This window comes from Polyodon spathula, chromosome 28, assembly GCF_017654505.1.
Source record: "Polyodon spathula isolate WHYD16114869_AA chromosome 28, ASM1765450v1, whole genome shotgun sequence".
In the NCBI taxonomy this organism is placed as follows: domain Eukaryota; kingdom Metazoa; phylum Chordata; class Actinopteri; order Acipenseriformes; family Polyodontidae; genus Polyodon; species Polyodon spathula.
In genome coordinates, this window is record NC_054561.1 from 7,020,386 (window position 1) to 7,034,984 (window position 14,599).

The 14,599-nt window shown below is 40.8% G+C and overlaps 1 protein-coding gene across 1 annotated transcript in view; it reads right to left on the reverse strand.

Moving 5' to 3' along the window:
- The window catches only part of LOC121301765 (RUN domain-containing protein 3A-like), a 15,174-nt gene extending 1,136 nt beyond the window's left edge, over positions 1-14,038 (reverse strand). The window contains exons 1-5 of the mRNA XM_041231363.1: positions 13,595-14,038; positions 9,158-9,273; positions 6,645-6,778; positions 4,081-4,166; positions 444-533 (exon numbers count right to left, since the gene is read on the reverse strand). Of these exons, the coding sequence (XP_041087297.1) occupies positions 444-533; positions 4,081-4,166; positions 6,645-6,778; positions 9,158-9,273; positions 13,595-13,701 (533 nt within the window). The 5' untranslated portion in view covers positions 13,702-14,038. The remainder of the gene's footprint in view (positions 1-443; positions 534-4,080; positions 4,167-6,644; positions 6,779-9,157; positions 9,274-13,594) is intronic.
- Positions 14,039-14,599: the final 561 nt, after the last annotated feature.

The following is a 14,599-nucleotide window of genomic DNA, read 5'->3' on the forward strand; positions in this document are numbered from 1 at the left end:
AGGGGGTCACTGAGTGTGATGAGTTGAACTATGCCCAGTCCTCCTTAACCCAGGATCGGCAGGATAGCGTGGCCAGGATTTGAGCCAGTGAGCTCTAGAACCTTTTTAATTTTGCTGGATGGGACAATACTTCTAATTAGCACTCACAAAATGTGGATGAAATGCACTCACATTTTAAAAGGGGCAGTCATAATGTCACTAGTGCTATAATAGATAATGGATTTTAAGCTTTGGAGAACACTCTTTTAAAAGGAGGCTGAAATAATATTCCCACCGCTAAAGAGCCAAGACAAATGGTTACAGCCTTGGCAAGTACTTCATCAAAGGAGGCTGTGATACCTTTGCAAGTGGAACAATGGATTTAAAACTCTTGGTTAACACTCCTTTAGAAAGGTCTCTCTTCTTACAGTCCTTTGTAACCAATCCTCTCTGTGCTTCATTACCTGAAGTCTATCGCGCTCAAACCAATCAGCATCCCTGTGAGTACCGTGGCTTCCTCTCTCAGCATGATCGCGCCGTCGTCATAGAATCTCCTGAAAGACAGGGGGCAGTGTGTCACCATTCAAACAGACAGCACACTTCAACAGGAAGGTATCTGGTCCAAAGTAGATTCACACGTACAGGGCTAGACACAAATAAACACGCACACACTTTAGTAATGCAATGGGAATCCCAAGCTGTATTCTGTAATATATAAAAGCTGCATCTCCCTGTTACAAGTCAGATTCAGTTGTGCTGGTTCAGCAAGACAGCAGTTCTGACAGAGTTTAACAGAGGGCTCAGTTGACAATCAACTGATGTTGCACCAGGAATTCTCTCAAGAGGTAATGTTCATCGAGGAATGGTCTTCTGTCCCTGCAGTCTGGTCATGTAGAATCACTGCCGTCCTGGCTGACCACAATGGTTATACACTGTGTTGACAGTGTTATGGCAGGTGTTTTTTCTTGTACATTGATCCTCTTTCCTGCTTTCTGTTTTCTATTTGTATTTTGCACACCCCTTTAATCCTTACTGGTGTAAAAGGTGCCAAGACCAAACAAAGGGCGAGGGTGACTTTGTGCTATCTTACCATGCTATTCCTGAGTATTCACACAAACTCACAGCATACTCGGGGAAGCTAGGAAATTAAGCAATTCCAGATTGGACCAAAATAATAAGGGAACCAGGAAGAAGCACCTGCAAAAATGTGGTACATGTGGAGCCCGGTGTATATAGAGCTACTGTGACCTGCATGAATATCCTGATATTCTGTGAGTAGACACTATATCTGTGCAATGATAAACTGTTGTCACTGACAGTCAGTTTCCCAGCTGTTTGCGCTGGCCTGACAGGGCTTGTGATGCTTTTGGCAGCTCAAGGTTACATTTTTAATCTTCAGCTAGATTTACAAATCTTAACTATTCCTTTCTCAGATCTTTACCACTGGGCCAATTTTACATCTCTAACCACTAAGCCTGCACTTCCTCCCAGTCCCTCAGCTCTAACCACTAGACCACACTGCCTGCCTCTCAGTCCCTCAGCTTCAACCTCTAAATCACACTGCCTCCCTCCCAGTCCCTCAGCTTCAACCTCTAGATCACACTGCCTCCCTCCCAGTCCCTCAGCTTCAACTACTAGACCACACTGCTTCCTTCACAGTCTCTCAGCTCTAACCACTAAGCCTGCACTTCCTCCCAGTCACTCAGCTCTAACCACTAGACCACACTTCCTCACTCTCAGTTACTCAGCTTCAACCTCTAGATCACACTGCCTCCCTCTCAGTCCCTCAGCTTCAACCTCTAGATCACACTGCTTCCTTCCCAGTCTCTTCCCAGAAGTGTTAAAGGGACTAGGAGCTCTTAAAATAAACAAATCCCCTGGGCCGGATGAGATCCTCTCAGTAGTACTCAAAGTAATTTACAAACCGCTAACCAAGATCATGCAGCAGTCTCTTGACACAGGGGTGGTGCTGACAGACTGGAAAATTGCAAACGTAATACAGATCCACAAAAAGGGAAACAAAACTGAACCAGGTAACTACAGACCAGTAAGCCTGACTTATTATATGCAAACTTATGGAAACTATAATAAGATCCAAAATGGAAAATTACCTATATGGTAACAGGGTCCTGGGAGACAGTCAACATGGTTTTAGGAAAGGGAGATCGTGTCTAACTAACTTGCTTGATTTTTTTGAGGATGCAACATCGATAATGGATAATTGCAAAGCATATGACATGGTTTATTTAGATTTCCAGAAAGCTTTTGACAAAGTCCCGCACAAAAGATTAATTCTCAAACTGAACGCAGTTGGGATTCAAGGAAACGCATGTACATGGATTAGGGAGTGGTTAACATGTAGAAAACAGAAAGTACTGATTAGAGGAAAAACCTCAAAATGGAGTGTGGTAACCAGCGGTGTACCACAGGGATCAGTATTAGGTCCTCTGTTATTCCTAATCTACATTAATGATTTAGATTCTGGTATAGTAAGCAAACTTGTTAAATTAGCAGACGACACAAAAGTAGGAGGAGTGGCAAACACTGTTGCAGCAGCAAAGGTCATTCAAAATGATCTAGACAAGATTCAGAACTGGGCAGACACATGGCAAATGACATTTAATAGAGAAAAGTGTAAGGTACTGCACGCAGGAAATAAAAATGTACATTATAAATATCATATGGGAGATACTGAAATTGGAGAAGGAATCTATGAAAAAGACCTAGGAGTTTTTGTTGACTCAGAAATGTCTTCATCTAGACAATGTGGGGAAGCTATAAAAAAGGCTAACAAGATGCTCGGATACATTGTGAAAAGTGTTGAATTTAAATCAAGGGAAGTAATGTTAAAACTGTACAGTGCACTAGTAAGACCTCATCTTGAATATTGTGTGCAGTTCTGGTCACCTCGCTATAAAAAAGATATTGCTGCTCTAGAAAGAGTGCAAAGAAGAGCGACCAGAATTATTCCGGGCTTAAAAGGCATGTCATATGCAGACAGGCTAAAAGAATTGAATCTGTTCAGTCTTGAACAAAGAAGACTACGTGGCGACCTAATTCAAGCATTCAAAATTCTAAAAGGTATTGACAGGGTTGACCCAAGGGACTTTTTCAGCCTGAAAAAAGAAACAAGGACCAGGGGTCACAAATGGAGTTTAGACAAAAGGGCATTCAGAACAGAAAATACGAGGCACTTCTTTACACAGAGAATTGTGAGGGTCTGGAATCAACTCCCCAGTAATGTTGTTGAAGCTGACACCCTGGGATCCTTCAAGAAGCTGCTTGATGAGATTTTGGGATCAATAAGCTACTAACAACCAAACGAGCAAGATGGGCCGAATGGCCTCCTCTCGTTTGTAAACTTTCTTATGTTCTTATGTTCTTATGTTCTCAGCTCTAACCACTAAGCCTGCACTTCATCAAAGTCCCTCAGCTCTAACCACTAGACCACATTGCCTCCCTGAAGTTTGAGTGTTTGTAGTCATGCATTACTTTATTTGCAGAAGGAATCAATCATTTTGTAATAGTTTATATATAAAACAGCTATTTCTTTATAATGTTATTTCCTACAGCAAACAAACTGATAAGCTGGGCGTGGCATTTGAACTCTGGAATGTAAGAAAGGGCTCTCTCTTCATGTCGTAGATAACAGATTCAAAAGGAATGTCTTTGTGTAGGTTTGACTGTGTTACTAGGCAGAATAAGCCACAAGTACATAGGTAGTAGAGAGGAGGGGTCATAGATGATGTCACTACACGGGTGTGCATCAGATTGATCTCGCTGTACCCACAGCAAACGGTCCATTTAAAATGATTCTTAATAAACAAATAAACATATATTTGACTTCAGTAATATTGTTTATCAGTTATATTTTTCCCTACCACTGTATGAATCCGAACAAAAAAAAAAAAATGTGCAGAGTTTAAGTGCAAAACTCAAAATCAGAGGAATCACTGCTGAGCCTATAAACTCCACCAAAACGATTCCAGCTCCAAACTGGATTAAATGCGGAATATATCATTTTGGAATCGATTCTTGAATGTGATTAGATTGTGAATATAAACAGGACAATGCACATAAACGAATGAGAGAGCATCAAACCTGGTCGTCCTGGAGTCCCTCAGTGCTGTGGCAATGTACTCAGACAGGCGCTTCTCCATCAGTGCCACTCGGATCCAGGCACGGCCCTGCAGTTAACAAAGATACTGTTATCTACTGCAGCCAGAGCCTTTGGCCTACCCATCCAACACACAGGGTTACAACTACAAGGGGACATACAGGCGGTGAGGTCATGCATTGAGGCAAGAAAACCCGAGATACACCACATTGCAGGGCTTCAAACTCATACCAGTCCTGCTGCAGCTAGTCCTGGGTTTTAGAACTATCTTCTAATTAATGACGTTATTGAAATGATCAGGAGCTAGGAGTCTGAAGTTAAACACACTGTTCCACTCTTAAAGCTGCATGATCAACTCCTATTAGTAAACCTACAGACTCAGGTGTGACTTACTCACGCTGTGATGAAATGTGCGATCAGTTCATTCAGTGCAGATTTAGCAGAGGGCTGATGTTGTAAGAGGTCTTGTGCAGTTTGTACGAGAGGATTATAAAGCAACGCTGACTGACATAACTGCTCCAACTGTGCAAAATGATTTAATTTATAATAAGAGACACAGGCAGACACGGCGCAGCGGGACTACACCCTGGACTGGACGCCAGTCCATCGCAGGGCACCACAAACACACACTCACTCACTCACAGGACAATTTAGAATGACCAATCAACCTGAACAGCATGTCTTTGGACTGTGGGAGGAAACCAAAGTCCCTGGAGAAAAAACACGTGAACATGGGGAGAACATGCAAACTCCACACAGACAGACCCCTAGGGTGGAATCGAACCCAGGACCCTAGCGCTGTGATCATTACCCCTTCACACAGCCAAAGGGATCAGGAGAGACCAGCTTTCAAACCTGTCACTCAACAGATCGTTCTCCTGGCAACAGAAACCACTTCAACAAAATCCAAAAACCTAAAACAAAACAAAAATGATGCTGGCTGCATTTTCTTTGCTTTAATTTTCAATTATATTATACAATATAACAACCTGGTAAGTGCCAAACTGTAGAAGCTTCCATCATATTGTAGCTCTTGCATTTTACTGTGAAGAAGGCGGTACAGTATTGTTTAGGAAAGAGATTCCAATACAGCAGAGAGTGACAATATGGTGGCTATTTGCTTTATATACAGGATGCTCATGTGAACACTCGACTTGGGTAAGATAACACCAGCAAGGTGAGGTATTTTTATAAGTACGTCTGGTCTAGTGATGTGGGATGTTGCCTTTTAATCCACGCCCACTACAGCGCTTCAGTACCAACATAGCTCTTCACACTGGACATCTTTACTGTTGTTTTGCATGTCGGCCATTTATTTGCATTTCAAAATCAGTTACCCAAAGCACTCCCCAGTGGCACCAGGGTCCTCTCCAAACACAGGCTCCTCTCCATTACTGGTGAGGGCGTGATTACTGAACTGGACAACAGAACCAGGCCTGTGCCGTCTCTGAACTGCTTCGGTAGCCGGTTCAGAGCCACCATTAAATAAATCGGCTCTGTGCCGGTATAGGCAATTCACACAGCCCAACCCGCTTTGAGCCACAATAACTCGTCTGCGTGAAGGGTGCTTTTGAGTTGCTTATTCATGACATACATACCCATGTTAAAATCTTACGATAACGGTAACATAAAATTGTTATGTTGTAAGCAACCTGCAGGTTTGCAGAAGTTTTTTTTTATTTTTTTTAATGAACAAGCAAAAAACAGCAAATCAAAAGGTCAGGGAAGGTGACACCCAAGTAGACAGCTCCCAAGGTGTGAATCAGTGCCATTCCCCTTGTATACAGATGGCCAGGCAACAGGCAATCAATTACCCAGTTTAGCCTGGTCATTTTCTTACATGCCTTTCTGGTTCCCCTCCTACATGTCAGACTTAACCCAGTGCAGCCACTTCTCACATGGCTGGCTGGCTGGCTTGCCTGTCTGTTGGAGGCAAAAATCAAGCCTTAACAATATTTACAGATATTTATAACGTGCAGAGCCTTGTACCACATTGTATCTGGATAATGCACCAGTAATTTGATTTAGCACTAATTTACACACATTGAAAACATAAAACTGTGTTTTAAATATTGTAATATGTCAAGAATACTGTGTTGAAACACAATCCACAGCGTTTTGACATCCTGTCAACAGAATTGACTTTCTAAAATGTTGAAATCACGTAATTGCTATAACTTTAGGGCTGGCCGTGTGTAACCTTTGCTTGTATTAATCGAACTCAAAAAGGTCCCAGGTGTTTATCCATAGGAATCTGTTTCTTTCCTCATATGCTGAACCAGCCCTAAAGCTATCGCCTAACTAGTAACACACTAAGGTCTTTTTGTATTATGGGGATCAGATGTAACCTTATGTAGCTTGTAAAACAGACAATAAGCTTTTTACAGATAGGCACTTGATGAACCAAGGTCAACCTGACCTACACCCAAAACTACAGAACAGCATCTCATAACAAATGCCAATGTGTGGGCTCATGAAAATCCTGCGTCCTAAGACACTTTCAATAGACTGTTAGTGGCATGAAGGAGGAGGTCACTAAAGCACTGACCTTTGCCCTGGAAGTGTTAATGTTCTCCATGTTCTCAATGCTGGTGACGCAGTTGTTCGGGACTTTGCCACAAGCCAATCGGATGAAATCCCAAAAACTCCTCTGACCGTCATAGCTGAACCAACTGGCTGGTCCTGAGAGTGGGAAACACATTCCATAATTGATCAAACCAGCAAAGCACCCACATGAGGCCCTGACAGCTGCAGCAGAAACAGCATCACTGCAAGCCACTGGATACAGAGCCATGCGTTTCTTTTGGATTGCCAATATTCAGACAGAGGTGTGTGGGTTATCTTAACACAGTGCTATCCAATCTATTTTCTTACCTTGTATGTATAAGTGCTTGGTGGCTATCTCTAATCAAGCTGAGAATGTATTTCTCACACACTCTCTGTTGCGTCAGGCCTGCAAGCAAAGAGAGTCCGGTCTGTCATACAAAGAGTGCAAGAGAAAGTACACTCAACTTGATTAGAGGTAGCCACACAACACTTCTAAACACATTATAAATCCTTAAATCTCATAAAAAACAGACAAAAAGCTGATATCATCACACTTTTTTTTTTTTTTTTTTTTTTTTTTTAATAGCCTGTTGTGGTAAATGCTCTTTCAGAGTCATTCTCAGTGCGAGGTACACTTGCAGTGAATAAGCGTAGCTGCTGCTAACAGGTTCCAAAGAGGACAGGACTTATAATTAGCATTAGCAGCATTTTCAAACATCCCCAGTTTCTTGTTTGATTATCTTTTCGTTCTTTGTTCTTTATACTTTAACGTAGGGCATTTATAAAGCACAATGTCCGAGTGTTGTAGACCAGGTTAAACTACAGCTACAGCACAGAAAGCAATTTTGCACCAGCAGTTTTAACTTCTGATATTGCTTGTGCTAATAAGAGGTGAGAACATGAATTTAAAACCTCTGTAAGCACACCTTAATCTTATTTGTTATAACATTTAACTACAGATACTGTAGTAAAAGCATAACAACATTTAGGAAAGCATGGTAAAGCTCATGCAAGTATGGTATAGTAAATAATGGTCAAACCTGGTAGTACATTGTATTAATAAGGAATAAGAGCAAAATTACGGTCCAAACCAAACAGGGAGTTACCACCAATGAATAGTGAAATATTGAGCTTTTATTCACAAAGCTTTAACTGGGAACTATGGGTTTGAATGAAGATTTTCAAGGAAACCACAAGCAACCCATTCACAGTAGCCACCTTATTTCAAAATGGAAAGCCTAACTAATAAGGTTCTTTAGAATAAATTGATTGCTCGTAATAGGATGTGATACCTAAACAAAGGGCCAGGTTACCAAAAAGAATAAGTTGTAAAGAACTGACATAAAATGGTTAACCTCAACAATACACAATTACAACTGTTTAAATCCCCAGTTACTTTCATATCCAAACTTTTGGATGCCCATAAAGTTAATTCAGTACTTCTATCTGCACATGCGGTTTGTTTTTCAAGCGTGGCCATTTATTTACATTTCAGAATCAGTAACCCAAAGTACTCCCCTGGTGTGTCAGCGATATAAAAATCCAGGCTCCCCTCCAGGACTGGAGAGGGTGCGATTACTGAGCTGGACAATAGAACTGGGCAAACCATTTATTCAGAGGGTCATTGGAGGTGATTGGGCTAATTTATCTTTCCAAGTGAAACGCTAAACTGCCTTCAGCCTGGAGAGCTTATAGAGGGGTAGGTGCCTTGTGAATGATGAAAAACTGAAGTGGCATCTGCAGTGAAATGGTCAGAAAATATGATCCTTTCTGTACCTAGCCCTGTCTGCTGAACTTTACACTCGGCTGCTGTTCTGTATGTTCAGTGTTCTGTGCTGTTCTCTGTGTTATGTTCTGTGCTGTTCTGTATGTTCAATGTTCTGTGCTGTTCTCTGTGTTGTTCTGTATGTTCAATGTTCTGTGCTGTTCTCTGTGTTGTTCTGTATGTTCAATGTTCTGTGCTGTTCTCTGTGTTGTTCTGTATGTTCAATGTTCTGTGCTGTTCTCTGTGTTGTTCTGTATGTTCAATGTTCTGTGCTGTTCTGTGTGTGTTCTGTATGTTCAATGTTCTGTGCTGTTCTGTGTTGTTCTGTATGTTCAATGTTCTGTGCTGTTCTCTGTGTTGTTCTGTATGTTCAATGTTCTGTGCTGTTCTCTGTGTTGTTCTGTATGTTCAATGTTCTGTGCTGTTCTTTGTGCTGTTCTGTATGTTCAATGTTCTGTGCTGTTCTCTGTGCTGTTCTGTATGTTCAATGTTCTGTGCTGTTCTGTGTTGTTCTGTTCTGTGCTGTTCTGTGCTGTTCTGTAATGTTCTGTGCTGTTCTCTGTGTTGTTCTGTATGTTCAATGTTCTGTGCTGTTCTGTGTTGTTCTGTATGTTCAATGTTCCGTGCTGTTCTCCGTGTCATGTTATGTGCTGCTGTTCTATACGTGCTGCTGTTCTGTTGAGTCCCAGGTTGCTGTTTGGTATGCTGCACCTCCCCCCACCCCCTCGTGAGAGCCAGCATCAGGTTACCTTTGAACCGATGGCTCAGGATCTGCTCTAGAATGGCTGCGAAATTGATAAACTCCTCGGATGAGTCATCGATCGGCTCTGCTGTGTATTTCTCCAGTAGAGACTTCACTGAAAACCTGTAATGCAGAGAGCAGAGCCGTGAGTGTGGGCGAACCATTCCAGAAACTCGGCTTCAGCATATCTAACAGAGGGAACGGCTGTTTAGACCTGCAATACTGCAAAGAGATGCCAAAAAAATAAAACCTATACAACAACATCAACAATCTAGCGTTTCTCACAGCCATCCCGATGTGCTTTACATAAGAAAACGGTATACCATACACCCTGCCCACCACGGCTGTGAGTTCAAAATTAGGAACATTTGATTATCATGACCTATAACAACAGTGTGTAGAGAATAGTATAGAACAAATGGTAATGATGATTTCATGGAAACCGCACAAGTAGTATTGCATTTAAGCAAATTACAGGGTTACAGTATATGGAACAACTTCTTATATTCTCAAGGTTCAAAATGTGTGACATAAGGATGGATAGACACAGACACATCCATAAAACCCCACAATCTGATACTCCCAATACCTTATAATGTTAATATGTAATTTCACCACAATGTAATAAGCAATTCTGCATATAAACTCAAAAATGTGTGACATACAGATGGACAAATGTACGGACAGACAGACAACCCCCCCTTATAAGCTTTTAGTCTACATTAAAAAATGAAAATAATTTTACCTAATTTCTCCCCAATTGTGAATGTCCAATTATGTTCGCACAACAGCTCAGGAGAACTGATGGTCAGTGGATGTCCTCCGATCCCCAAGTCTCTTTACACTCTTTAGCTTGAGAGCTACAGGCCACTGACAGACAAAAGCCAGCCCAGTAGGAGAAACAACCCCTGACAATTTTGCCACAGGTGTACCTGAGCCAATACAAAGCTCCCTGTGGAATCTCAGCAACTTCACTGCTCTCCTGTGGCCTCCTGACTGTATGATTCATCCTGCACATCTTGCGACCGTGCCTTTACCAGGTGAGCCTCTCTGGGCCCACCATTATGTAGCTTTAAGATTAACAACCTCAGCCTACTCTACGCATCACTGTTATTTATCCATATCAAAAGGACGTCTATCTGCATGGAGAACAGCAAAAACACATTGACACACCCTTCTTTATAATTAGAGCTTCTGCTTTTAGATGTTTATTTTTAGAAATGTTCGTGTCTTTTGTAGATGTGTTTTCTGCTTTTGCCCAAAACACCTGGCATGTTCTGATGTATTGAGGCATCCTGTAGACTGCTCAAATCAAACAACAGATGGGATTCACAGTGTGTGCTGCACCGCTAGAGCAGCAAGAGGCACTAGAACAGCACCATGAATGTGCTACAGTAAGTGAACACAGAATAAGAAGCAGCCTTTGGAGTTATTTCAGAGTACCCAATGAGAAAATGCTGCATTGGGTACACTATCTATTGTTTGCTGTCAATAGCCAGACCAACCAGTTATTTCTAAACACCATAGTCTCACACTGAGATAGGTCAAAGAGATTGTAGCTAACAAAATAATGCTCTATTTTTACTACGACATGAACATCCATTTACTACACTGGTGTGAAATGTGTAGTTTTGAAAGAATTCTTTAGCAAACATGCATTTTTAATTTGAAACATGATATCTGGTACTACACTAGGTTAGAGAAATCTCTGTTTGCAGCCCTTGCTTTCAGACAGTGTTGCACTTTCAAGGTCATTTCACCTGGAGAGAATCTGGCCCCACCCCTTCAGAGCAGATTTTCCTGTTAGTAACTAACCAGCTGCTTTCCTTATTGACTGACATGTTTTGCAGCCAGTTAAGTGCTTAACCTTGAAGACACTGCTGAGGTGAGAATACCCAGGAAGTGAAAGTGTACGATATTTCCTGGAATTAAGGCAAGCAAACTGAGAACTTTCTTTAACCTTTCTTGAATACTCCAACCTCGACCAGCCAAAGCTGTGGGTTTATATACATGTGACCGTCTCCAATTAGTGATTGACTAATTACCGATTAGTCAATCAGTCTGGAGACGGTTACATTGTGCACTAGTTTAGTTTACTAGTTTTAACCCCATCCATGCTGCAAAACAATTAACAATAAAATAACCTGTTTTTACACATAAACAATACATTATAAATAATAATACAACACACACAGGGGTGGGGTGTTCCCCGTCACAGCACACCTCCTAAGAGAACACTTTGCCCAAGAGAACACCCTTGTGGTGAAACAGCTTTTTCCCATTGTAAATGCTCCAGCTAAAAGAACCCTTTCTTTGCACTGGTAGGGATTTGTTTACAAAAGATACAGCAAATTTGCACCGCTGATGTACAATTAAAAAAAGCTTTCCTGTTCTATGAACTGAATGACAAAATTGTACAGTACCGATACATTTTAGGATGCAACGTCTTTGAGCAATAAAATCACTACATTTTCAAACCCCAAATGGCGCCTAAAAACTAGTGCTCTTAACAACAACCGGGTCGTCGTTCCTGTTCCAGCAGAATAGTCGAACCGCCACTGGCATTGTTCAAACCTGAAGATTATGTTAAAGTACATAATGGCCGCGGATTGAAAGTCAACACTCCATGTGACTGTATACTGGACATGTTGGGTATTTGTTACACGCTTTCATTTTTTTCAAGTATAATGGCTGATCAGGAACAAGGTAGTAATCCAAGTCTGGAATAAGTTAAGGAATTGTTAGCTTTACAGGCTGACGAGGAGGTGAACTCACAACTAGAAGGGACGGTGCGTGATGATGCAATTTATGGGCAAATCACCGTTGCCATGAAAACGACTGTTGACTGACAGGTTTGAAAGTTGTACTCACATGACCTCTTTGGCTGTGTGAAAGGATTATGACAGCATTATGATCTCTTTGGCTGTGTGAAAGGATTATGACAGCATTATACCGGCATAGAATGCACAATTTTATGCTGTGTGAATGGGTATTTTAACGATTTTTTTTTAACGTTTCAAAGACAGTGAGCGTGTGAAAGTAGTATTACAGTAGCAGCTAGGGACATTAGACTACTCTTATTTCAGAACATTTAATAAAATGTAATAATATATTGCATGGGCTTTATAAAAAGATCCAGGGGTAAGAATGCAGATGAATTCTTTATTTTAGAGTCCACCCAAATACATCTCACCAGATTTGATACATACTTCCTTGAGTTAAGTTTGATAGATCTACTTTCCACAAAGAATGACACTTTGTACCAAATATAAACCACTGAACATAAACTGCTAAACAAGCATCATTTTCCTTTGAATGTTGAAAGTTGAACATGTAGTTTTCAATAACATGTATACACAAATAATCACCAATAAACTAAAATAATTGGGTTGGCACGCAATGACCAGAAGATCGCTCAATCTCTCATCCACAGTAGCTGTATGCAGGTATGTTTTGACCCTTTTTATGAAAGGGGGTCAAAAAGTGGAAGACATACACTGGGTGGGGCATTTTGTATTCTTATTGAAAAAAACAAAACTTGTATTTGGACAATGCATAATTTTTAGTAGTATAGTAGACCATCATAATCAAATTGTTTAGTTTACTACTAAGTGTCTTCCTATGCTGTTTTATATTATGAATATAAACACGTTTTGGGAAAAGTTAAGAAAAGAGCCTTGAAAAATGACAAAATAAGTCTCTGTGTGATGTATATGCGTGAAGAAATAACACGTTTTTAATTGTAACTATTTTGCCAAAACATAAACTGGGAATATTGTCATGTTATAAAATAGGTCTATTAGAAAAAAAAAAAAAAAAATCGATAATTCGTAAATTAGGGCCTATATAAACCAAGCCCCCCCCCCCATCCCAATTGAGCCAGGAAGGTTGTCGTCATGGCAACGACACCATGAAATTCCTGATCATGCATTATTAAGATAACCTCACATCCAGTCAACCTTCGAGGGTCCACTCACTCAAACGCTACTCCATTACAGTAGACAGGTTTGAGAAACAGGAACGTGAACCACAACCGCCAGTTTCATATATTGCCTTTTAAAATCTTCAAGACTCTCAGTTTATTTTTTTTAAAAGATCCCTTTAAAATGTGACACTGGACTCATGTATTTTTGATGACTACCTAATATCTCTTATGGTAAACGCAAGCAGTACTGCATAAGCACCGCTTACGGGTGTATCACAGGAGGGTTACATGTCACAACATAAGCCTAAACATGCCTCAACATTTACCACCATGGCATTAAGTTTATACTAACGCAAATAAATGTAAATAAAACATTTGCAACTGAATTTCGAATAATATACGCATAAACACTACAATGTAATACAAACATTATGCAATTCAATGGGATCTCTTTGCTGCTGCTCGGTTGAGTCTTGGAATGGAAACAGCAATTTGTTGAGAAGGTATAAGAAGGTATACCTGCAAACCGTGATGAGATTTTTTCGTTCCACGGCAATATTTCTAGAAGATGCTTTTTTAGTGGATAACCCCATAGCCATCGCTGTCTGGATACTGCAAGGTTCCATTCAGACCTTGAGAGCGCCACTCACTGTCCCTATAAAAACCCCTCCCTGTTACACCATGCAAAGATCGCCCAGGCTCCAGGGGTAGAAAGAGATGCCGGCTAGATAGAGTCGTCTGTATATCCGCCAAGAAAAAAGGGCGAAAATGAAGGAAAAAAAAAAAAAAAGACCGGCTTGGATCAAGCTACCCCCGCCAGCATTTCAGGCACATCCCGAACAATAGGGCGTATTTCTTGCTGTACAAATTTGGACCGCCGCTGTGCTGGGATGTGCGGTGGTCTGCCTCAGATAAATATCTAGCCTGATACCCAGATCTCCAGCAGACGTCCTTGACGTGCTGCTGAAATCAGAGTTCACGTGTGGACCCTCCCCTTGAGTTCCATCCCATCCCGTCCCTACAAATGCTTGTTTAATTCGATAACAAGCGATTGCTTTCTACAGAACATCGTTTCAAACGGGCTTTCTATTAGCCAACGTGTGATTGAAACGCAGTACATAATTACATGATAAATCCGTCACCTACTGAATTATGTCGTGAACGGACAGCAATTTGAATAAATTAAATTTTAGTGTAAAAGTAAAGATTACTGTGGAACTCTTTTGGCTGTTTTCACAGGGGGCGTGTAACCCTAATCTCAGACTACTCGTTGTTAATATAGATAAACTAATTCAAGATTGGTTAATCGTGTCAGTGAAACTATAGGTTTAAAACTGAATGAACCTCTGGTTTTAGTGCCAGTACTGTATAAATATGTTATAGCATGGTTACTGGAATAGCTCATATCCAACAAGCTGACATAAAATCAATGCATACGTGTTTATTACACTCATTTGGAACTCAAAGGTCATTAACCATGAGTAAGGGTATATACCACTTTTTAAAGGTCATTATATATATATA